The 23891-nt window shown below is 35.7% G+C and overlaps 1 protein-coding gene across 2 annotated transcripts in view; it reads right to left on the bottom strand.

Annotated features, from left to right (window-relative positions):
- Positions 1-23891, bottom strand: part of Kcnh8 (potassium voltage-gated channel subfamily H member 8) — a 347961-nt gene that overhangs the window by 72600 nt on the left and 251470 nt on the right. For both annotated transcript variants that reach the window (XM_004864270.3, XM_087182236.1), the window contains exon 8: positions 9289-9486. In XM_004864270.3, the coding sequence (XP_004864327.1) occupies positions 9289-9486 (198 nt within the window). The remainder of the gene's footprint in view (positions 1-9288; positions 9487-23891) is intronic.

A 23891-nucleotide genomic window follows, 5' to 3' on the forward strand; every position in this document is an offset into this window, starting at 1 on the left:
AATTTACAGTCTGTATGTCTTGGATGAAAGTGAAGCATCTTTTGTGCCCACACTGAGGTAGCTGTTTGGTACAGGCATTATGGTCCAGTCGTTTTTTTGTTTTTTTTTTTTTTGGTACTGGGGATTGAACTCAGGACCTTGTGCTTGTGAGGCAGGCGAAGGCACCACTGAGCTAAATCTCTGGCCCCCAGTCCAGCCATTTTGTTGCAGGGTGCATCCTGAAATAGTTGGAGATTGGTCAGAGTTAAGATGTAAAAACTGTCAGTAATGTTCAGAATAAGCTTTTCGTTCATCTTGTCTTTTGGCTGCCATCTGGCCTTAAAAACTTATTTTTGGCTCTATTCACATTTATAAGGTTTAATATTTATGGGAGGGATGTGGTGGCATGGACCTGTAATCTAGCCACTGGGGAGGCCGAGGTGGAAGGACCGTAAATTGGAGGGGAGCCTGGGCAATTTGGAAACACACTGTTTCCTAATAAAATAAAAAGAAGCTTGGGATGCTGTTCAGTGGCACAGTGCTTGCTTGCATGTTTGAAGACCTGGGAACAATTCCCAATACCACACACACACACACACACACACACACAGACACACACACCACACAGTTATATATAGTTTAATAACTATGATAAAATAGCTTTATTTGATAGATTATGTGATAAATTTATAGCTTGCATTTTTATTATAATAGCATAAATTTAAAAAGAAAACTTACTGTAACTAGTTAGTCTATGTGGGAATTTTAGTCTCATCTCCTAAAAGTCATCATTTAAAATTAGTTTTCTAATATTAAATATTATGCAGTTGCACTCCTTGAATATTGAGGAAGGTGCTAGAAATGCAACTGAGGATTTCTTGAGCAGTCTGAAGCTGAAATGGATGTGGCTCCAACCTTCACACCCAGAGACCATTCAAGACAGAAATACATCCACACAAGAAAAGATATTCTGCAAAGAGTCATTGCTGCCATCCTGAGAAGAAGCGGCATGGTTCATATAAATGGGACTCCTGTTCTAGTGAAGCTGGACAGTCGGAGGGTATTTCATGGAGTTCCTTTGTTTCCACAACTACTACCACAGTGTAATGAAAGTCTCCATTCACCAATAGAATCAGAGGGTGATGAGATTGAGGATAGGTGTTTTATTTTTTCCTAGAGAATAGCAGAGAGAGAGATGGACCTCACTTTCCAGGAATTGCCTACTTTGGAAAGTAGCTGGTAACCTGAAGCAGAAAAGGGATGGCAGGATTTTGTACTCCATGTCAGTAACAGAATGGAACTATAATGGCCCATGAGCTACCAACAGATAATGCAAGAAGGCTTGGATTTAGCTGGGACGCTGAAACTGAAAGAGAAAGAGCCAGGTATACTTGTACTTATGAGCAGATTAACGCTAAGTGATGTTCAGATTTTGGCCTGATCTTCATCCTAGCAGAGAAGGAAGAAGCTCAGTGTTTGAGTGACATATCTATTTCAGAAGTTTTGGGTTAAAAAAGGCAAAAATTTACTATTTTGCTTACTATAACAAAATATTAATGACCAGGAGCTATTTTAAAAGTTTCTTGGCATCAAAATAGATATATTAGTGTAAATATGCCAACATTTTGTTACATTTTCCTTCCTGAATATTACAGGGCAACCTAAATTATTTCTTTTTTCCTGTACATTTTCTAGAAATTAGAAAACACTGGTATACAAATTTTATTTTAATGTAGCCTTGTAGTTAAAATCCTTAATGGGCCAGGTATTTAGCTCAGTGGTTCCGCTGCCTGCCTCTCAAGCACAAGGTCTCGAGTTCGATCCCTGGTACCAAAAAAAAAATCCTTAATGATGTTATATATGACAGTTTCTCTACAGAAAAATGGAGGGCTCTCCTTAGTAGCAACATGTCACTATTTTGTAAAGTTTACTAAAATAAGGTTAAATTTAGGGTCTACACACAGGAGATAATATCATAGTGCACAGAGAATATATGCTTCAGAATTTAAGAGGTTGAGATTTGAATCCTGACTTTGTCTCTTTCTAATTCTGTGAACTTGTCAAGTTATATGGACTCATTTTCCTTATATGTTAAGTAGAAAAACTAATATCTTCTTTATAGGGCTATTTTAAGAATTTATATTATATATATATGCATGCATACAGACATGCCTTTAAAACATATCTAGTGTGTGTGTGAAAACAGTGGTTGCTCACTTCATAACTTTTTCCTATGAAAGTAAAAAGTGTTATGAAAGCTCAGAGTACTCAATGAAGTAAGACTTGAGGACTAGGACTCAGATTTAAGATTTTCCTGTAATTTCTTAAGTAGTGAAGAGTGACTCTTGGTGGAAATCACTTCTTGATGAAAAACTTCAAGAAGTATTCAACAAATGCCTGGAAGCTGAGCATGGTGGTACATGCCTGTAATCCCAGCATGAAGGAGGCCGAGGGAGTAGGATTGCTGTGAGTTTGAGGCCAGCCTGGGCTACATGGTAAGACCTCGTCTCATAAAACAAAAACAAAAACAAAAACAAATGATAGTCAATAAACGCCTGCAACATGCAAGTGCATGTAGACATATATTATTCCTAAATGTTTACAAGTGAAATACACTTCCCAAATGGTAAAAAATTATGCCAAGAAAAACATATATTACTCAACAACTTAAAGTTTCAGGGCTTTTTGTGGATTTTAAATAGAGTTTCTTTATTCTGTATGGTTTTATAAGCAGAACAGTTCTGATATTTAAATATCATATTTGGAAGAGAAAATCTCTATTTATGTTAAACATTCACCAAGAAAAAGAAATGGTTTTGCTCCAAGTTAAAGAAATTAAGCCCTGATTTCAGGCTGTATAATACGCTTATGGGGTGAGTGTGTGGAAGACTTATCATTCTTAACATTATGTATTAGTCTTTTCATGGAGATTAAACTGAGTTCAGAGAACAATTTTATTTCATTTATTTTAACACTGCTTTCCTTAATTATGTGTATGATTTTAACTTTGCTTTGCTTAATTATAATGTGTAAAGCACTTGAAGTAAGAGAAGTAATATGTTCAGATCATTTAGCATCCTAATTGTACATTATCAATAAAGTGAATTACTAGATTAATTGTAGTATTCATAAGAGTTGTTGGAAAGTACTAGTCTATGTCTGAATCACCATAATTTCAAAGTCTCATTTCAGCATAGGAAACTACTTCTAATTTAAGGAGTTAAAAAATAAAACCATGGCTTTCATAGTTTTTCACTTTCCAAAGTTATTATGGCCTTTCTGTCACTGATTTTCATTTCACCCTGGCAAAGAGTATGTGTAACTGTCAGGCCAAATCATCCCATCTGCTATAAAGTTTGACTCAAGAACTTCTATATCCAGGTCAGTTTGGAAATTACCACTCACTTTTCCTTCACTCCTAGCAAATTTGATGTATATAATTCCTGAGTGCTAGACCTGCTGAGGGTGTGGGAGGCTGTTTTTCTTTGTATAGGAGTTTTGGATAAAATCTATTCTGTAAAATCTCATCTCAGTATCACGTCTTTGAAGGAACCTTAACAATTGAGATCTAAGAAGAAAGTAAGCACATCTCAAATAAAAAGAAGCGCTTCTTAGTACTGTCTGGCTTTTGCTTTTGCTTTCTCCTTTTTCCTTTTCCTTTCCCTTTCTCTTTCCTTGGATTTGGGGCAACAGTGGTCTCCTAGGATATAACATAATTGCTGATTTCTTTAGCCAACTATTCTGCAGTGGCTTTGGAATGTGCTGTTTTCTCCTGATATAAAGAGTCCAGAACGAACATTTTAGGTAACCTTAGTATCCCTACTCTTCCCTCTCACCTCCTCTTTGCTCTGGATTTTTCTGTTCATTGTTACAGATGTAATGGGTTGTGGATAACAGATGGCATAGAATACCAACTGAGAAAAAAAATTCCCAATGAATTTAAATAGCAGTGCAAAAGCATCTTAAAAATGGCCTGGATTTATGGACATTACAGCTCATATGGGTCCAGTAAAATTATGTCCAGGCAATATGAATAGGGTTGGTGGACCCAAGGGAAACCTCAACTACTTCACAACAATAATGTTTCACTTAAAATGGACATGTCCTCTGTGATGAGCCATCTGTACCAGGAAACTCATTCTAATTCTCAAGACTTGAGTTGATAGTTCTATCAATTGAGGCAGTCACTACTAAGTATGGTAGAAACTTATAGGCAGTCACTACTAAGTATGATAGAAGAATGTTTAAAGACTGGGGAAAGTGTCATCAATATATTTTGTCTGAGGAAAAAGGGATATATGTAGTTATATATAAATATTTCAGATAAACTGTTTGAGGATGGAATTGTACATGATTTAAAACTTTGTGTGTTACCAGTCTTTTCTAAATGTAGATTCTAAAAGAAAAAATTAAAAAGTAGAAAGGAAAGAAGAGAAAATTATTGTTTAAATACCAATCTCTATTACTAAACTATGAACTCTTTGAAAGAAAGAATCCTATTTTCTTTATCTTTGTTACTCAAGTCTAGTTGGTATAAACTAAGTGTGCCATAAATATTTATTGAATTAAAATGAACATTTTGTTACTTGATCCTGCCTTTAAAAAGCTTTATAATCTTAATAAGTAGTTTAGAAAATTTATGAAATCTATATCTTCACCCTCATTTACTTCTCAAAGGCCACCTTTTAAAAATGATTTCGTTTAGGTCCCCTTGTGGCTATCACCAACATTTTACATACTGTGATTTTACTCCTAATACATGATTGTTAAGATAAACCCCAAAACAACCTGATATAAAGGGAAAGAACTTAGCTCATTATTATTCAGTTTCTCATCCTTCATTTAATCCTTCACTTGATAGTTATTTTAAGCTCATCTACTATAATTGTACAAGGTAAAATTAATATCATTGATGCACACAGAGAAAACTACACAAGAATTAAATTATATCTCATTGGGATATCTCAAAATGAGCGTAAATATGAAATAACTTTGCAGATGAATAATGAGGTTAATAGCATCCTGTAAGCCTCTCTTCATACTCACTAAACGTTATTCTCACCAAAGGTAAACAAAGTTATGAATCATATTATAATCAATAAGCTTTGCCTACTCTTGAGATTTCTCTAAACAAAATTATACAGGATGTCCTTTTGGGATCTGGCTTCCCTGCTGAGCATCGAGTTTGTAAGATTTATCCATCCAGCTGTATGACGTAGTCATTCATTCTCCGTACTGTAAGTTGTGTACTGAATAATAATGTCACAGTTTTCTTATTTATTCTCCTATTAATGGGTATTCCCCAATAATGACATTTTTCTATCATCCAGGCATTTCTTATTTGAGATTATTAAGATAATGTTTCTAGAGATATCTATGCATGTGAGTTGATGCATAGGTGCATAAATTTCCATTGATTATACACTTTGAAGTTGAATCATTGAGTCACAGAGTAGAGGTAAGTTCAGATTTGGTTGTTGACAAAATTATCACACCAATTGCTATGATTCTCAATAGTACAGGAAAGATCAAAGTGTTGAATATTCTTCCAAGGATGTAGGGTTCTCAATGATTTTCATTCTGGTGAATACAAAATGGTATTTAAGTTTGGTTTTAGTTTGCATGCCCATAAAAGATGTTGATTACTTTTTATGTCATTATCCATTTGGTTATTGAAAATCTATTTTTGAAGTGATTTTTTTAAAGCTTTTGTCCATATTTTTTGGGGTTGTCTTTTTTTCCTATAGATTTGTAAAAGTTCTTTAAGTATACTAGAGAAGTGCCATTTGCCAGATAAATATTTGTGAATGTCTTCTCTTATCTCGCTCCTCTCCTCTCCTTGTGTTCTTAATAATGTCTTTGTATAAAGAGAAGTTCTGCAATTTAATCTATTATTCTTCTCTCTATACTTAGAATGTTTATTTCATATTTATGAAACATGCCAAATACAAGGTGATGAAAATATTTTTTTATGTTACCTTTTAAAAACCTTATTGTTTTTACTTACATGTTTAGCTAAAAGTCTGTCTGCAATTAATTTTAATGGACAATATTAAGAGAAGTCAAAGTTGTTCTTCAACACATGGATAGACATTGGCCAGAAATATGCACTGAAAATATTCTCATTCCTCTTTTTTGCTGCAGTGTCACTTGTGACTCAAATAAAATGACCATATATGTATGGATTTGTTCCTGAACTCTTCCATTTCATTGGCTTATTCTTCAACCAGTATTATACATTCTATTGGGATTTTTTATTTAAATTACATTAAATCTTTAGTTTAATTTGGGCAAAACTGGTATCATTACAGTATCGAGTTGATCATCACTCACTGTTACTGTTGTATATCCTTCCATTATTTAAAACCACCTTTAACTTTTCTCACTAATATTTTGTAGTTTTCTGTATAGAAGGATTGCTTTCTACACTTAATTTCTAATTATCTGAACTAGATTATACATACAATTGATTTTTACACACTGATCGTCTATTCATTAACCTTGTTAACTTCATTTAATTAATTCTTATACTTCGCTGAAGCTTTTAGAATTACTTCCTTGTTTTGGGTGTTCTCAGAGTTCATGTGGATCTATCTAGGTGCAAATTTTTAAATCCTTTTCCTTAACCTCTTTGTTTTATAGTTTTAAATATTCCTCCAATGTTCTAGTGGTTTTCATATCCATAAATACAGATGTTTTTGCAGAAGCCTAGAGCATATCTTAAAATGGAAGTTTAATGCATATGTATAAAAGGTTGAACAACTGAATCACTTCTGAGGAAATTCTTGGGGTTCCTGGAGTTCTCAGATAGAACCACTTAGCACTTCCCACTCCATTCCTCTTCACTCAGCTTCCGCATACTTTTGCCCTAATTATCTGGACTTTAGAAGTTCTTCTTCTAATATTGAGACTTCCTACTTTTGTAGTAATGATGAAATCCATGCTATTAGCAAATTCATCAGCCTTGTGTTGAGATTCCTAACAAGATACCCAGACTTAAGGATATAGTAGTATATGTTTAAAAATTTTCTTTTTAAATATAAATTATTTGTGTATTTGTATAAATATTAAGTAAATAAAAGTAATTTCTAGTGTATAATGAAGTAGATATTTTACAAGAACTTTGCCAGGTCATAGCATTTTAATCTCTACCACCTTTTGTTTACATTATATTAATAACTGTCTCATAGTGTTATGGGAATTAAAGGAACAAAATACTCAATATTGTGAACATAACAATGATATGCAAGTATTTGCTTAATTAGGAAATATTAAAATGCAGGCATCATTTTTTCTAGCCTGGAGTAATTTTACAATACTACAAAGTTATTCCCCACAAACAAAATCTTAAAAGCTTTACCTAATAAATTCAAGTCACTGAGATGCCGTTTGGGATTCAAAGACAATAATTTCCTAAATGCTGCTCAAGTCACCTAACATTTTAGTGCCACAAATGGGCACTGGTTTTGCACCAGAAAAGTTGCTCAATAAATATTTAACAAAGTATTGACAAAGGGACATCATAGATTATTTCCTGTATCTTTTGGCCCTGCATAGACCCAGTGTAGTTCCCACCTGCAGTGAACAGCAGGGAATAGCTTAAACCTTAATAATTTCTGATCCAGGACCACTCACAATTGTCATAACAGATTTTTCAAATGCCCAATTAGTTGGCTTAAGCCTTGAGCATTTGAGCATTTCCCCAAATTTCCCACCAGGAGTAGAAGAAACATGGGCAAATATTAAATAAGTATAGATTGCTTATTTGTAAAATATTTGCCATTTTTCTAGGCAAAAAGATGGGCCATCAAGGAGAGGCGAAATTATACAAGCCATAATACTGGATATGAAACAGCCACCACGAGGTCTGGCACATTGGCGCTACAGAAAATGAGAATTCTCGTTTTCTGCTCCCAAGTTGTTAACACGCTGCTTAAAGTCCGCCAAGAGCTGCTTAAAGTCGCTGTGGTCCCAGCTTGCTACTGCAGCAGCTCTGCCTGCAAAGGGACTGCTTTTCCATGAAATTCTCCTGTTTCCGGTGTTTTTTTCTCACTGCTCTGAACTTTCTAACTGATTTGGCATTTAGCACTGACGCTTGGTATCGTTCAAACTCTTTCCACGTATTTCTAACTGGACCGTAAGCTCCTTGGGCATAAGGTTCGGCTTTACATTGATTTCACTGTGTTCGGGGTTAGGATTGTGTACGTCTCGCACTGCGCTCGTCACTCTCCCGTGCGAGGTGCCTGTGTGAAGGATCCCCTATTATGATACTCAAACTCTACATCATACTTGAGATTGAGGCTGTTAAAAGCATATGATAAAACACGTTTTGGGGATAACACTGTGGGGGAGAAAATGATATAAGGGTGGGAAATTTGTTTAATTCCTTAAATTAAAAACTAGCCATTTGAGATATGTGGATAATAATACTGTCGATCCTGTACCACTAGGAGGTTTTGAAAAGAGAAATTATATTGAAAACTTCAACAGAGGGAATTTTTACAAAAGATTGGTTTGTCTCCCTGGTGTTGGAGGTCTGAATGAGCAAAAGAGGGGAACAGGGGTGACATGGACATAACAAACGAAGGATGTGCTGCCACCCTTACAGCTAGATGCAAAAGGGGGAAGGAGTGGGGTTATCTGAGACTGATGCCTAGAAGAGGAGCCTTGCGGTCGCCAGAAGCCAGTGGCTGGGGTGCCCCTGAGAATGAGGGGGTCTCTGAAAAGGCCCAATGAGGCTGGTTCTGGCAGCACCTAAAACATGGATGGCTGCCGATTTGTCTTATGAATTACTAATGGTATTGTATTAAAGCACTTAGCATAGAGACTAGAGCATTAAAACAATTCATAAATATTAACTACTTACTGGTGTTTTTATTTTTATTTTCATTTTTAACCAAATTATCTACCCAGTATCCTTAATGCACTAATTAATATTAACTTGATAACACTGACCTGTTTGGGATTTGAAAATGGAATTTTACACACACACCTGCAATTCAGATTCATATAACTCCTAAACACAGGAGGTGAACAGCACTTTGAGAAAACAAAGTGTCTGCTCTTTCAAAATTAGCCATCAGGTGTTTATTCATCTGTCCAGAAAATGGAATTCATTAACAACGCAGGCTTTCATTGCTAATTTATATGTACATTAAAATGTTTGTCACCGATTTCCTAATTAGTGCCTTTAGAATCTTCCAGTGTGACCAATTTATCTCCACTGTGTTTCAGGAGAGAGCGAACAGAAAAGCAACAGTTTGCCAGACACATGCTCCTTCTCCTGGGGTGGAGAAGCAGCCCCCTTACCACCGATCAGCATGGTGCAGATGGAGAAGATCTTCTCCGCGTCTGTGTTGGCAGAAACGTTCCCAAACCCTACGCTGGTGAGGCTGCTGAGGGTGAAGTACAGAGCCGCGATGTAGGCGCTCCGGATGGATGGGCCTCCCAGGGTGCTGTTGCCGTAGTACGGGGATTCCAGCCTCTTTCCTAGCTCGTGGAGCCAACCTGCCGTGGAGGAGAGAATGAGAATTTAGCGCGAAAATGTAAAGTTCTACCACCAGCACAGGTGGGTACTGATAATGAACACTTAAGGACATGATTTGCTCAAGAGGAAGAAGAAAATAATAAAAGGCAAGTATGAGATTTTGTTGCCGTCAAAATATCGCGTTTATAGATGCTGCTCTCTATAATACATACAGCAGAGAAATGTGCATTTGAGTATGGATTGATGGCCAAAGCTACACAAGTTCCTCTATTGGAAGAAATTAACTGCAGAGATTTAAGCAGGGATTGCTGCTTTCTTACCAGTGTTACAAATTTCACTAGCCCCAGTAATCTCATCTCAACTGAAACCGTGAGAAATAAAGTGGTTGAACAGGCAGAGTATTTGAAATCCCTACATAATAACAAAAACCACAAGAGTCTAGGCCAGCTGGGCGACAGGGGCTTTATTTCTGTTCTGTAAAACCTATCTCTTTTTTACTCATTTGGACTGATGTCCACTGACCGGTGGCCTCATGTTACCTTACTCAGAAAGCCTCTGCAACCCCATTCTGCATTTTGGGGGTGGTGTGGGACTTGCACAAGGAATAGATATCTCTAACAGAACTAGATGCTTCCCTATGATTGTTTTATGATACTGGTGTACATATATGTACCAATTTTGAGTGCTTTAAATATATCTAGTTTATTATATGTCAATTATACTATCAAAATTTATAAAAAGCTCCATTAACAAAGATGAGAGAGTAGTATCATAATAATAAAAATAGTATTATCTAGAATAAAAAAACACAAGACTATTTTAAAATCATCTACTAGAATATTTGCCCCTTAAGACATTGTATTTTATGTTTTATAATCATAATATTTTAAAATTCTCTCTCTGTAATATGTACGTAAGGTTCATAAGGCTTTTTTTTAATGAATATTAACAAATCAGCACATTCTTATAAAACAATTCATTTAATGGCTGCCCAGAAAAAAGATGGGAAACCATTACATTTTTTAAGCAGGAATAGTAATAGTTTAAAGTTATAGATTGTGGAACTGTGTTAGGTAATTAAAATGCAAATTTGAAGCTGCTGAGAATTCCTTGGGATTCAGGAGAAATACTTAGTGATGAGCACCGTGCCTGATTCACCCCATGTCTTTAGAGAAGCGTTTTCCAACTTTCTCCTGGCATCAGTAAAAATCTAGGAGACTTGTTGAACAGATTGCCAAGTTCCACCCCAGCACAGGGGAGGGTGAGGAAAGGACAGAAATTTCCTTTGTAACAAGCCCACAGGTGATGCTAATGCTGCTGGACCACTTTAAAATGCACCACTCTGTAATAATGGTTCCCAAAGGTGGCTGCAGCTGGGAAAAGTTGTTAGAAATACAATGTCCAGGTTCCACCTGCACAAACTGAATCAGAATTATAGGTACCATCTCCAGATGTCGGTATGGTCTAACCCCAGTAGAATCTGATGTAAAAGCATGACTTAGAACCCTGCTTTCTGTGTGCTAGAATTTAGCAAAACATCTGACAGTAGTAGGACTTAATAAATGTTAAGTTTAAAAAGTGAATGCATTAATATACAAATGTCTCTTTGTGATGAGATAACATGACAATATTGATGTGGATATAATACACGTGAAAAAGTAAACTGGTATTAGATTTATACCTTGTGATAAAAATATTTTGATGATAGAAAATAATTATCAAATATAAGTTTTATGTGACAAAATGTGACTCCATTAGTAAGTTACAGACATTCAGTATGTCTAGAAAGATTTCATGGAAAGAATAAACTCTAAATTCAAATATAGATTTAAATCTGGACTCTGCTATTCATATGCTATGGGAATAATTTCTTTGAGTTTCAATTTTTCTCGTTTTAAAAATAGGGATTCTGTCTAACTTGCAGGGCTGCAATGAAGTTAAATAAGGTGCCACTTGAAGAAGATGCCAACCATTATAACTGGTAGAGGTTTAGGATATATATATCATTGGAACAAAGAAAGCACAAAATTCAGAGAGATAAGAGAAAATATGAAGCCAGTGGTGAATTATGGAGAAAGGAAGGTGAAGAAAAAATTTACTTGTTAGGACTGAGAAGTGGCATGTGATATAATTTAGCATTTCCTAACTAATACATATGGAAAGGAGAAAGAGTAGGGGGAGAGTATTTCCTAAAATTTGGAGGGTTCTACTTCTATTTTTGAATCTGAAGGAAGACATGGTCCTTTTCTCAGGAGACACATAGTTTTGTACACATTTTCAGGTGGCTCTTGGTTTTCTACAGTTCTTTTATATATGCCTGGTCCGAGGACATAGATTAAAAATCTATGCCTTAGAATTTTAAGTGAGAGAGAGAGAGGAGGAAGAGGTGATATAGCATGGTTTGGTAAAACTTTATGTAAAGAGGTTTAGAAATAAAGACAACATATCCAAGAATAGTTAAAATATCACAAAAGCAAATTGAATGTGCATTTAAAAATATTATATTGCATGCACATGCAATGTAGGAAGAGAAGCATATGCCAAGTTGGGGAGCAGGACTGCTGTATTTATCATCGTGTTCAGGATGGTGGCTTCTACAAAGCAGTGCTTTCCCAGCTACTAGATTGAAGTGCTGTTAGCTGCGGACACCAATGAGGTTCTGGTAGCTTGGGGACTGGCTAATTTTCAGAAATCTTCCAAGTTGTACTCTGTAAAGAGTGTCATATCATATCTGCTTGACAAAAACAATAAAAGGGCTTTGTTTCTTTGCTCCATGTTGGTCATCCTTGCCAATTATAGGGAAGCTGGAGCAGCTGAAAAATGTCACTTTGTCCAGAGAATAAATATTGCATGACCTAATTTTTGTTTTGGTTGATACACAGAAGGAAAAGAAAATACTTCAAATAAAGGTGCTGTTTTTTCTCACCTTAGTCTGCTGTCTAGTCAGACCATGAATATACAACTGGACCCATGTGTTGATCTTTAGTTGAATTAAAGGATTTACTTATTTATATAGGTAACTCAAAATTTTCTCATTAAAAAAGAAAACAAAGCCAGCCATTTACTTAAATGTTTTAATTGGAACAAAAGTAAAATGTGTAAGTATTCTCTGAACCATATAATTTGATTTCCTTAATAGAGTAGGGTAAAAGTTTATGTTAGGACACACACATTATATTCTCACTTGATGTCTGTTCATTTACATATATGTGAAATTGTGTCCCGGAAGTGGTTAAGGGAGCACCATATGGATGAACAACAGACCTACTTTTTGTTGATACTGTATCTCTCTTCTGTCTAGCCAACTGTTCTATTTTGAGAAACATCTTGTTTTTTAAAAATGTTTGCTACTCAATTGTGTTCCAGCTGACAGAGCAGAACCAATAATGATAATGAAAAAAACTGGTAAGTTGGAAGGAGGTAACACCCACAAATCAGGGGATTGACTCTGTGGGCTAAATAAAACTTTTTCACAGAACAGCTCCACTGAAAGGACAGCACATGTTCCACTGTAAGAAGACAACATGTTACTGTACTATACAGAAGAAGCAATTTAGCCAATTTGGGATCCAATATTTTTTTGTGCCAGAGAAGCTCATGTCTCTAAAGGAAGGGATGTCCTAGAACAGTCTGTCTGTTTCTGCTCTTTTTTGTTTTAAAGAACATTTTGAGGGAAAAAGCATACACATTATGAAGTAGAATTTAACTATATTGAATGCACTGTCATATGATACAAAGAAAAGATATAAAATAATCCTATTATTACTAAAATACATTAGATGAGTAGAAGTAAATTTGTGAAATAATCAATCTCAAAGGGAAAATAACTTTTAATGATCATACCTGGAAAAAGCCTGTATGTATGAAATTCAACATAGTGTATTTATCCTCGCATACTTATCATGGGACCAGTATTTTACTTAAATACATATATTTAACTCTAAAGAGGAGTTTCTTATTATTTTATTTTCTAGGTTTCTTATAACAATACATTTAGTTTGATTAAATGTGTGTTTCACAATTTGTACAGGTGTGACTTGTTTAATACAGTAGCTGTGTTTTTGAAAAGTTTTGATTTATATTAATATTTAATAAATAAACATGTTTCAGACTAGAAATAAAAGTATGTTGATTAAGGAAAATCCATAGTGAATCTCTTTGGTTCTATAGAACACTTCAGTAATATGAAAAAAAAATCTCAGTTAAATACAAGCTTGTAAAATTAGATTTAGATGTGTATTTACCTATGTATGTGTACAGAGAAAGAAAGGGAAGAATTAGCAAATAATCACACCTATAATACAAAATGGTGTTCCACTTATGAATGAACCGTGTTGTAACAGGAATCACCTAGAAGCAAGGATGGAGTCCAGATTAGAGTTTTCTTGTTAGGAGACTAGCACAAGGTTAGTATTTCACTCAAGTGCCACCTGTGCTGCAAGCACTGCTGAGGTGATACATCTTGCATCTCATTTACACACACCAACCCTGTTGAATAGATACAATTACGATCCACATTTTGATTCATTATTTCATTAATGATAACAATACTTTGGGAATTATCTCTATGTGAAAAAGAAACAGAGGCTCAGGAAATTTAAAATAACTTGTTCAAATTGGCAGTGTAAGGATTTAGCACAAATATGTCTGCTGTTTGGTTCAGCAAACATCTTCAGGAAACATCAGGGAAGGCACATGGAAAAGGGAAAGCAGACAGTGAAGTATGCATCATCAGGAAAGCTACCACTCTAGATAATGAGAGCTTAATCCTGTTGGGAAATCTCTGGGAACAGTGTAGAACACACAGCCCTTTCAACACCAGGGAATATGCACACCAACAATCATCCTTCAGTGATTAAGGACTGCTCTTGGGGAGTGTTGATTCTCCACCAGTGCCATGTCTCCTAGCAGAAGCACCTGCTTCAGCTTGGCAGAAAGCCTTGGGCAACTCGATACAGAGCCTAAGGATAGAATCTCAAGGGTTGAGAAACCAAGAGAGGAGCACCATCCTTATGACGGCAGCCAGCACCTACTGAATGCAGTACTTTGCTAAACTTCAATGCTAAACATTATTTTCCCACCACTCACAGAAATTCTGCCTTTTTTTTTTGTTGATCCCAACAGACAAATTAAACAATTTTCTTTCTCTTTAAAAGTAGTGTGATGCAAATCCACAACTTTCTAATTTAAACCTCCTCATTCTTTCTGCTGTACTACATAAAATGGCACTCATTTTATTTTAGTTTATTCTCCAGTGGCCTTTTAAGTGTGTTTGGATTTTTTAAATTTCCAGCCTCAGTTATGATTGACAAATAAAATTGTATATATTTATGATGTACATCATGATGTCTTGATATATGCATACATTGTGAAATAATTACCAAAATCAAGCTCATTAACATATCCATCAACTCATGATTCTCTCTTTTTTTGTGGTAAGAATATTTAAGATGAACTCTCTTTGCAATTTTCAAATTTACAATTCATTTACATTATTTACATGATTATTAGCTACATGGTTTCCATTATTATTAACTATGTCACCATGCTATGTAATAGATCATTTCAAATTATCATTTAAACTGTACTATGCTGAAATAATTATTAAATAAGTTTGCATTTTCAGTACCCACTTTTACTTAGAGTGGGAAAATGTATCCCCAAAACATAATGTCACACTAGAGAAAATAGATGAATCATTTAAATATAATCTGCAATGTAAACATGGCACACTTTGGCATTTAGAATCTGAACATAACTTTAAAGGTGATCAAGAGTCTTCATGGAAAGCGCAGAATTGCAGTTAATGCTTGCTTCACTTGCTTTCTTAACTCTGAAGACCCACTGAATCCTTGTGGACTTCATTAGAGTGAGATGTGGAGAAGCACTGAGATTCCTAAGAGGCAGAGCCCTGGGAGAAAGTGATTAGAGATGGGACAACACATGAGCTCTTCTCTGCTGTCTTCATGGCTCTTGGCAAGGGGCTTAGGGGTAGGATGCCCAGAAGCAGAGGTGACGGACTCATACCAGGATAATGTCAGAAGTCCGAGTGTGTGCATGTTTTTATACGCAAGTGTGTGTGTGTGTGTGGTGTGTAAGTGGGAGGTGTGGGATGGTAATTATGACTCAAAGCACTTGTGAAGTATTCTGTTTACTATCAGATACTTTATCTGCGTAAATATCAGAGAAAAGCTTGATATTTCATGCACATTTTCTCTTACAATTTATACCTCATAGAACTAATAAGAAGCATCACTGATAAAAAAAATCACCATTCTTCAAAGTACACCTGCTGCCTGATACTACAATATTCTGTTGTTTTTGTTTTTACTTTTAACAAAATTCTTCATTTTGAAATAATTTTAGTTCTATATAAAAAGTTACCAAGAGTACAGGGAGCCCTTGTATATCATATGACTTTCACCCAAGTTTAACTAATTAGTCAATTAATTTAGTGGTTGTCTTAGTCACATTGCAGGAAAACAATAGCTGACAACCACAATTGAAAGCAGAAGGGGTTTATTTTGGCTTACTTTTTAGTGCAGTCGGCCACTTCCAAGGTGGGAGGACACGATGGAAGGGCCTAGGTGGAGGGGAGCCATTCGTGTTCTGGCATCCAAGAAGCAGAGGCCAGAGTGGAGCCGGGAAGGAAGATGCAGCCTTCCAGGTCATGCCCACACTGCCTCACCCTTCTGACGACTCTCCCTCCTCATGACAGCTGTAGCATCCTCATCATCCAATCACCTCCCCAAAGCCCACCTGTCATCACAGGAGACTTTGTGGGGACATCTAGCCACAAAGCATAACAGTGATACTGGGAATTGAACGTAGGGCCTTCAAACTGAGCTAGGTTCCTTTCTCTTTTCCTATTTTCTGATTTTGAAACAAGGACTTGCCCAGGTTAGGCTTAAAATTGCAGTCCTCCTGTCTCAGTCTCCCAGAATGCTGAGAATATAGGTATATCCCCAATTTTAATATCTTACCTTACCATTTGTCAAAACTATGAAATTAATAGACATGTCAAAACTATGAAACTAATATTGGTATACCAGCAACCAAACTATGGACTTTTCACATCTTAATTAATTTAAGAAATACATTAAGGAGAAGTTCACAGACTTCATCTCCAAATCTTACCCTCTCCTCCATCCTTTCCCTATTTCATGAGATGTGGCCAAAGGTATTACAGGGAGGGTACAAGGTTGTAGTGGCATTTGATATTGACTTGTTGAACTAGAATGGAGAATCAATCAGTAAACTTAAGGTCCAAATTTGACAGGAAAATGGTCATTGTTTGGGGGTTCTACTAATCTCAAAGTTTCATTCTCATAAACCAAGAGAAGTCTTACATTTCCAAAATGGTACAGTCTACTTTTGAGGTAAAAGATTGAGAAAAAAAAAAAACTCATCAAAAAATGGAAGTGGATAGGCTTTGAGTCAGAAATTGACATCCTATCCGCGGTTTGTCACTAATTAAATAGCTGTGTGATGTTTAATGTGTCAATTAACCTTTCTGGTCTTTTGTATCTCAAACTTGAATGTGAAGTGATAGAATTGAGTAATTGTTAAGTTTTCTTTTCAGATCCAAGTTTTTATGAACTGAGATCCTGTAATATTTCTTCGCAAATGGTTAACTTTTTCTTTTCAAGGCAAAATTCTTGCATAATAACCCATGACTTTGTGAATTCATATTTCATTTTTAATTATTTGGATAAAGTCCCATCAGCAAATGTTTATGAAATAAAGATGGAAATACTTCACATTTTGATGCATGTGTCACTTCTGCTCTATTTCTATTGCCAAACAAGCCTTCAGAGCAAGGAGTATTATACGATGTTAGTACTGTCAAGAAAAAAAGTACCACGTATGCTGAAACTAGTCTAGAGTTTGTCAATTCTCTATACCACATAAAATTTGAAAAGTATAGACAACAGAAATGTCCTGAATGTTGACTTCTGAGATGGGGCATTTCACTTAAGCAATGATTGGTTAAAGATTAAAACTGCCAAAATAGGCAGATATACCCCCCACAAAAATACCTAGAAAGAATGAAAAATATGAAACTATTTGAAACCACAGTTGAGCAGCTACTGTAGAGTTTTCTGACTGATCCTAAGAAGAACAAGTCACCTGTTTCCAGGTAACTAGGCCACTTCCACATGCTTCTCAAATCTCAACTAAAAATAGAAGAAACTGTAACAAAGATTAGGCTCATGGTTAAGTTGGCAGAACATAAACTATGAACTATTTGCATTTAACCTTCTTGCATAAAATACTTGCAATTCAAAATGCTTCCATATCTATCACCCAACATGGGTATTTTTTCATGGATAATTGTTTTAGTGTTTCTTGCAGCTTAAATGAATTTCTGGGACATACATTTTATGCCTTAGTTCAGAGTACCATTACTAAGATAACCATTCACTCTTAAATCATAGTTCAAAGCATTCAGCAGTTTACAAAACCTTAATTCAAAGCATTCATCAATGGTACCTGTAACAAGACCACAACCTGTTTTAGGAAGACAATTATGGTAAAAAATAATTGAACCCAGCTGTATAATTTTATTATTGGTATTCTAAAGTACATGATCATTATCTGCTCCAAATTTCCTCCTTGCTGGGTGTGGTGGTGCATGACTTCTCTTTTCTTTGAGAGGTTCAGAATGGGGCAAAGTTAGGGAAGAAAAATTTCTTGGAAATCGAGGATCTTCCATCCTTCATACTAACAAATGACTTTCCTTTATGAGGTACTGAAGACATTAAATCAACAAGATACGGAATGTATTGTGGCATCAGTTCACCTTGCTATTACTCAGTTCCTTATGATAAAAGCAGCATGTCACAACATTCTCACTTGTTCATTCAGGGTGGGAGATAATGCACAGATTACCTGAGATGATTATGTAGTATTTAATTTAATCCTATATCATGCAAATTAATTTCTTACATTCAAAGAGTTGTTTCACAACCTGAAGTGTCAGTATTAAAATGCTGGTACTTAGGAAGGTTAAAATAGAACATGTCAAAGGGGAGATACCTGTTGGAAGGAAGGACCAGGTTTTGGATTTGAGTTTGTCCGAAAGGAAAATCACACCATTTAGCAGACCGTTCTACTTCTTGATCCTTGCTGTCAGTTAAGGTTTTGAAGTGGGTGAACTCCGGCCTGACTTCACCCCTTTCATAGAGTTAGCTGCTCTAGTGGACTTTGCTCTATAATTGATCTTTTCTTCTATCTGTAAATGAGAATTTCTCATGTTGTTTTCCTTCTGCTTAGTATCACTATCATCTAAGATATATGGTTTGTGGACCTAATTATTTTTATTTTGAATATGGAAATTTTGTGAAGTCTTTCTCTTTCTCCCAGAAGCCCTGGATATTATTCCAAAGGCATTTGGTGGGAACTGATATTCAGTGGATGCAAAGATTTGGATAATAGAAGAGCTTTTTGGAACCACAGATTGAATTCCCAGCAACTTTCCAATGATTCATTTTCCAGGAATAGAACTCTTTGGTTACTCTCTTGTGGCCATTGCAAGAGATTTTATGTAGGTCAGACTCGTGCTGCTGAGAAATTAAAGAACTCACGACTTTTGTTTTTCTTGTGAGAACTCACTTTCCAATATAGTTTCTTTGACTTTATTAAAGATATGGGATAAACTAAGAGCTTCAAATCACCTTTTAGCCATTCCACTCATTGGCATTTGAGTTTTAATTTTACTCACAGACCTCACCTGTTTACAAATCCATTATTTGGAGACCATATGACTTTTTGATGGATTTAAAACAATGGAAACAAGGGCAAAAGACAAGTTAGTCTCTGGCCTGGTATGCAAAGACTAGCTTCATTCATAATGTAATCAAAGTGCAATATATAGTTTGAAATACATAAACTTAATCAGAATCTACAGTAGTTTTTTAAAAGCATTGCCAAAATGTTGAACTAAAGCATTTAAACATATAAAGAATGTGATTGACTAGTCCATATTTATTCCCAATGCACTTAAAAACCTTCCAGGCCCTTCTTACTTTGAAGATATAATGCTTTTACTTTCTTTGCATCAATTCTTAGATTTCTCTTTCTGGCCATGTCTACTGGTGCTTTTTGGCCTTGCATTTTGACATTTGAAATATTATATGGTATAAAAACTTGTTATTTGAAGCCATGGATATTTCTTTATCACCAAAAAAGGGGAAAGGGAAAGGGTCTGGAGAAAGGAGAAAGAAGAAAGAACATGTAATAAAAGAACATGAAGGAGAAAGGTCTGTGAAAGGGGATTGAAGACAAAGAAAATATTTACTGGCAAAAAGTAAAAATACAGGATAAAAGTGACAATGATAAATGGTAAGAAAGCAAAAATATATTTGATTTAAAAGTAGGGAAAAGTGGAAAGGAGGGAAACATTAGAGTGGCTGGTGGTTAAGAAGTAAAACCTGTTGTTTTTTGTTTCGGGGGTGCTGGGGATCAAGCTTTAGAAAATGCCGAGCAGGCACTTTATCACCGAGCAACGTCTCTGGCTTGTTTTTTGTTTTGTGTGTGGCTCAGTTTTGTGTGTTTCACCTCCTCTCTGTTCAGGATCATTTCATTACCCACTGGGCTAACCAGAAACTCGGAGGTCATCCACTGTGGTACTCAACTTACAATACTGAATCAAATGATATCTAGCTTCTGACCATCAATGCTAAGGCCAAATTTATTTCATTTCTCAAATGTATTAAATCCATTTCAAGACAATTTTTATTATCAGAAGGTCCTTTATGATGTAGAAAATATCCAGAGGCCCAATTTGCACAACTACCTTAGAGGTTTGGGATATCAGAACCATATAAGCTAATAGGAATCTTATTTACTCATTTGTCTAAGTCTTGCCTTACCAGTTTGGAAAAAATGTGCTGATTATATGTCCATGTGTGGTCTCTTACAAAACTCTTCAGTCCAATTTCTGGGAAATACACATGTTATTCATTGTCTCCAATGATTAAGGGTACAATTGTCAGCATCTCAGCTCAAACCCCATCATTTCTATACTGTTATCTTTTTGGTCATGACACCATTTCATGTCTTTATTTCTCCTTTTCTGAACACTGTGCATATTACCATAGTGTATATTTGATGTTTTTCCCACAACTAAACACAATGTTGTTTATGTGTGTGCGTGTGCCAGCAATTTTCCCTTCATGCCAAGACCTCCTGAATTCTCTGTTCTCACATTCAGTTCCCAGCCAACTTTACAATAAAATCAATTCCTTTTGCTTTTCTGTCACTCCTGAATCAAGGAACGAACATATTACTGTCATCATTTCTAACCTCCAGTTGTCTCTAGCCCCTAATCATTTAACTAATTCACTAAGAAAATATTTAGTGTTCATAAACAATGTTCAAGATATTGTGTGAGAGATAAAAATAAGGATACATGTTTTTAATACATCTGTTGGGGAAACTATAAGTGTAAAATATGAGTTTGACTTAACTAAGTACTACTGGCTGGAGCAATCAGAAAGGGTTTAGAGGAATTCAAATTGTGGTACACAGAGTATTTAGGACTAGGGTAACAGGATTTAGAAAAGCTACACCTAGCAGAGATAAAACACATGAACAATAGTCAAAAATCCAGGAAAATATAAAGCATATATGGGAAAAAAAGGCATTAACACAACTGGCTCAAGTTAATGGTATGTGTAGGGACCCTGATAAGATTACAGGCATTGTAGTTGTAAGTACCACCTTGCCTGCCAGGTGACCTTGGCATGCATTCCAAACCCTGTAGGACAAACAAAATTGTTAAGACAATTAGCTAAGCCTTTCCTACAGGCCACTAATGTCCAGAATGTTTCTTAACTGATGGGCCAATAGTTCCTGAGAAATCTCAGGTACATTCTGGTTGGCCAAGGCCAAGGCCCACCTTTGTCAAGTATAACATGTGTACCCCTTCCTGCTGCCTTGGGGTACAAAGATCCTCCTGTCTTGCTTCTCTCCAAGACACATATCTGTCCATAACTCCCTAATAAGCAGTTTGTGTCATTCTTTGGTCTCTCAACACCTTCTTTGGCAGTTGGTTCCCCTACACTGTATTTTTATAAAACAGCATGGGATGAGAAGGGATGTCACGTACATTTAACCTACAAAAATTTCAAACTTATATTTTTCTTTTCTTCAAAGGTATTGAAATCGCATGAATATATGGGTTTAAACTGCTGCATCAAGGACTGATATTTAATATAATGGCTAACTTCTTGACAAAATGTTAAGACTTGGATGAATCAACAAAAAATTGAAGGGAAGCTGTAGATTTTCTCCAATGACAAATTAATTTAGTCACATATAAATAACTTGCATAAAATTATAGACAGTTTGTATATTACTTTATGTTCTTTCATGGGATCCTGGTAAAACAAATAAAAACACCCTAGAGCTAAATGATCTTTTAGGTCATTTATAGCTCAAAGGAGATTTTGCTATTTTACCATTAAGAAAATTCTTGTGCCGGATTTTAGGTCCTTTGAACAAGTAATTTTACTCTGTTAACATGGCATTCATACTTAACATCTCAGACCTCCCATCCCTCAAACAGAATTGCTCAGGTACCAGGAAAACAAATTATGCTAATGTAGTGAAAAGAGATTTTTAGAAATGCTTAATATATAACCATCTCTTTCTAGTTATTATATTAATGGTAGTAATTCTTTGGGAAAATGTGACAATTTTATATACTGAAGATTAAATTTCTAAGAGAATACATAAGGGAATGTGTATAGAGACAATGTAGACATTGTATAGAGAAAAATGGAATAGAGAAAAAAAGTCTTCGTGATTGCTCATTTAAACCCTACAAGATTTTCACTCCTTACTATAAAGTAGATATCTGAGATATTGAAAAATAGAACCTACCTTCTAGAAGTTTATTCTCTTGTTAGAAACTCAGTTCACACAGACTAAAAAACAGGCAAATAATTATGGAAAATAAAGAAATCTGAAAAAGCACCAAATAGATTTTCTCTTGTGTTTGTTAGAAAAATAGTTAAAACAATAATGATCTATAATATGTTTATGACTCAGTTTTTAACAACTAGTCAAAAGATAGACCAAAAAATTTCACATACAATAAAGTAAAATAAAATTAAAATGAAAAATGTTAGTTTGGATTAAGTTTGCATAAGTAAAAACTTTCTTAAAAGTCCAGGCATGGCGGAGCACATCTATAATCAAGCACTTTGAGAGATCAATGTATGAGAATTGCATATTCAAGGCCAGACTGGGCAACTTGGTGAAACTCTGTCTCAAAATAAAAAAAACAATGGGCCCCCAGCACCCAGGAGAAGAGCTGCCTCCAGTGCAGATAAGGTGAACCTTCCAGGGCACTGTACCACTGGCCCCAGGGCTGAGGAGGTGAGCTGTGTGGGTGCCAGCAGCACACATGCCTGCCCCCCTGGTGAAATGAGAAGACACATAAACAAGTTTCAAAACCAGACTCCTAGATCACCTAGAGCAAGCCCTAAGTCAAACAAGATGGAACAATCTGATACTCAACCACCTGGACTCCCTGAACTGGCAACGAAAGAGGATCTGGAAAAAATGAAATCAGAAATATTTTCTCAGATAACAGCAGAGATTGTACCCATAGTGCAAGATATGAGTAATAAATCTAGAGAGGACACAGATAAAAAACAGAGGAGCTGAGGAACATGATGGAATCCCAACACAGGAAACAAATGGAATCCATAAAACTGATGCAAACAGATTTCCAGGAAATTAAAAACTCCACTGAAAGTTTATGCAGCAGAATGAGCCAATGTGAGGACAGAATTTCAGATACAGAAGATAAGATTGCAATTAGTGACCAGGAAAAGAAAAATTGCTTTAAAATTGTAAGGGATCACCAGAAATCAGTCCAGCAGCTGCTAGATGATGCAAAGAAGAATAATATAAGACTGTTTGGAGTCAACAAAGAAATAGGAGAGAGTGCAGATGACATACAAAAACTGTTCACAGAAGTGATGGCAGAAAACTTCCCAAGGAGGGGAAAAGAACTTGATATACAGATAAGTGAGGCATATAGGACTCCAACTAGCCATGATTAAAAAAAAAATCTGCACATAGGCATATAATAGTTAAGATTCCAGAAACTCAATAGAAGAACAAAATTCTATAAGCAATTAGAGAAAAGAAACAAATCACATACAAAGGAAAGCCCATCAGAATCACAGCAGACTTCTCAACACAAACCCTCAAGGCAAGAAGAGCTTGGAGTGACATACTTCAAGCCCTAAAGGAAAACAACCTCCAACCCAAATTGATGTACCCTGCAAAGCTGTCTTTCAAAATGGATGGAGAAATGAGATACTTTCATGACAAAGAGCACCTGAGGAACTTCATGAATACCAAACCAGCACTCCAAAAAATCTTAGACAATATCCTAGGAAAAGAT

This window comes from Heterocephalus glaber, unplaced genomic scaffold (assembly GCF_053883595.1).
Source record: "Heterocephalus glaber isolate CG9 unplaced genomic scaffold, H.glaber_assembly_v1.0 deba00001472, whole genome shotgun sequence".
Lineage (NCBI taxonomy): Eukaryota > Metazoa > Chordata > Mammalia > Rodentia > Bathyergidae > Heterocephalus > Heterocephalus glaber.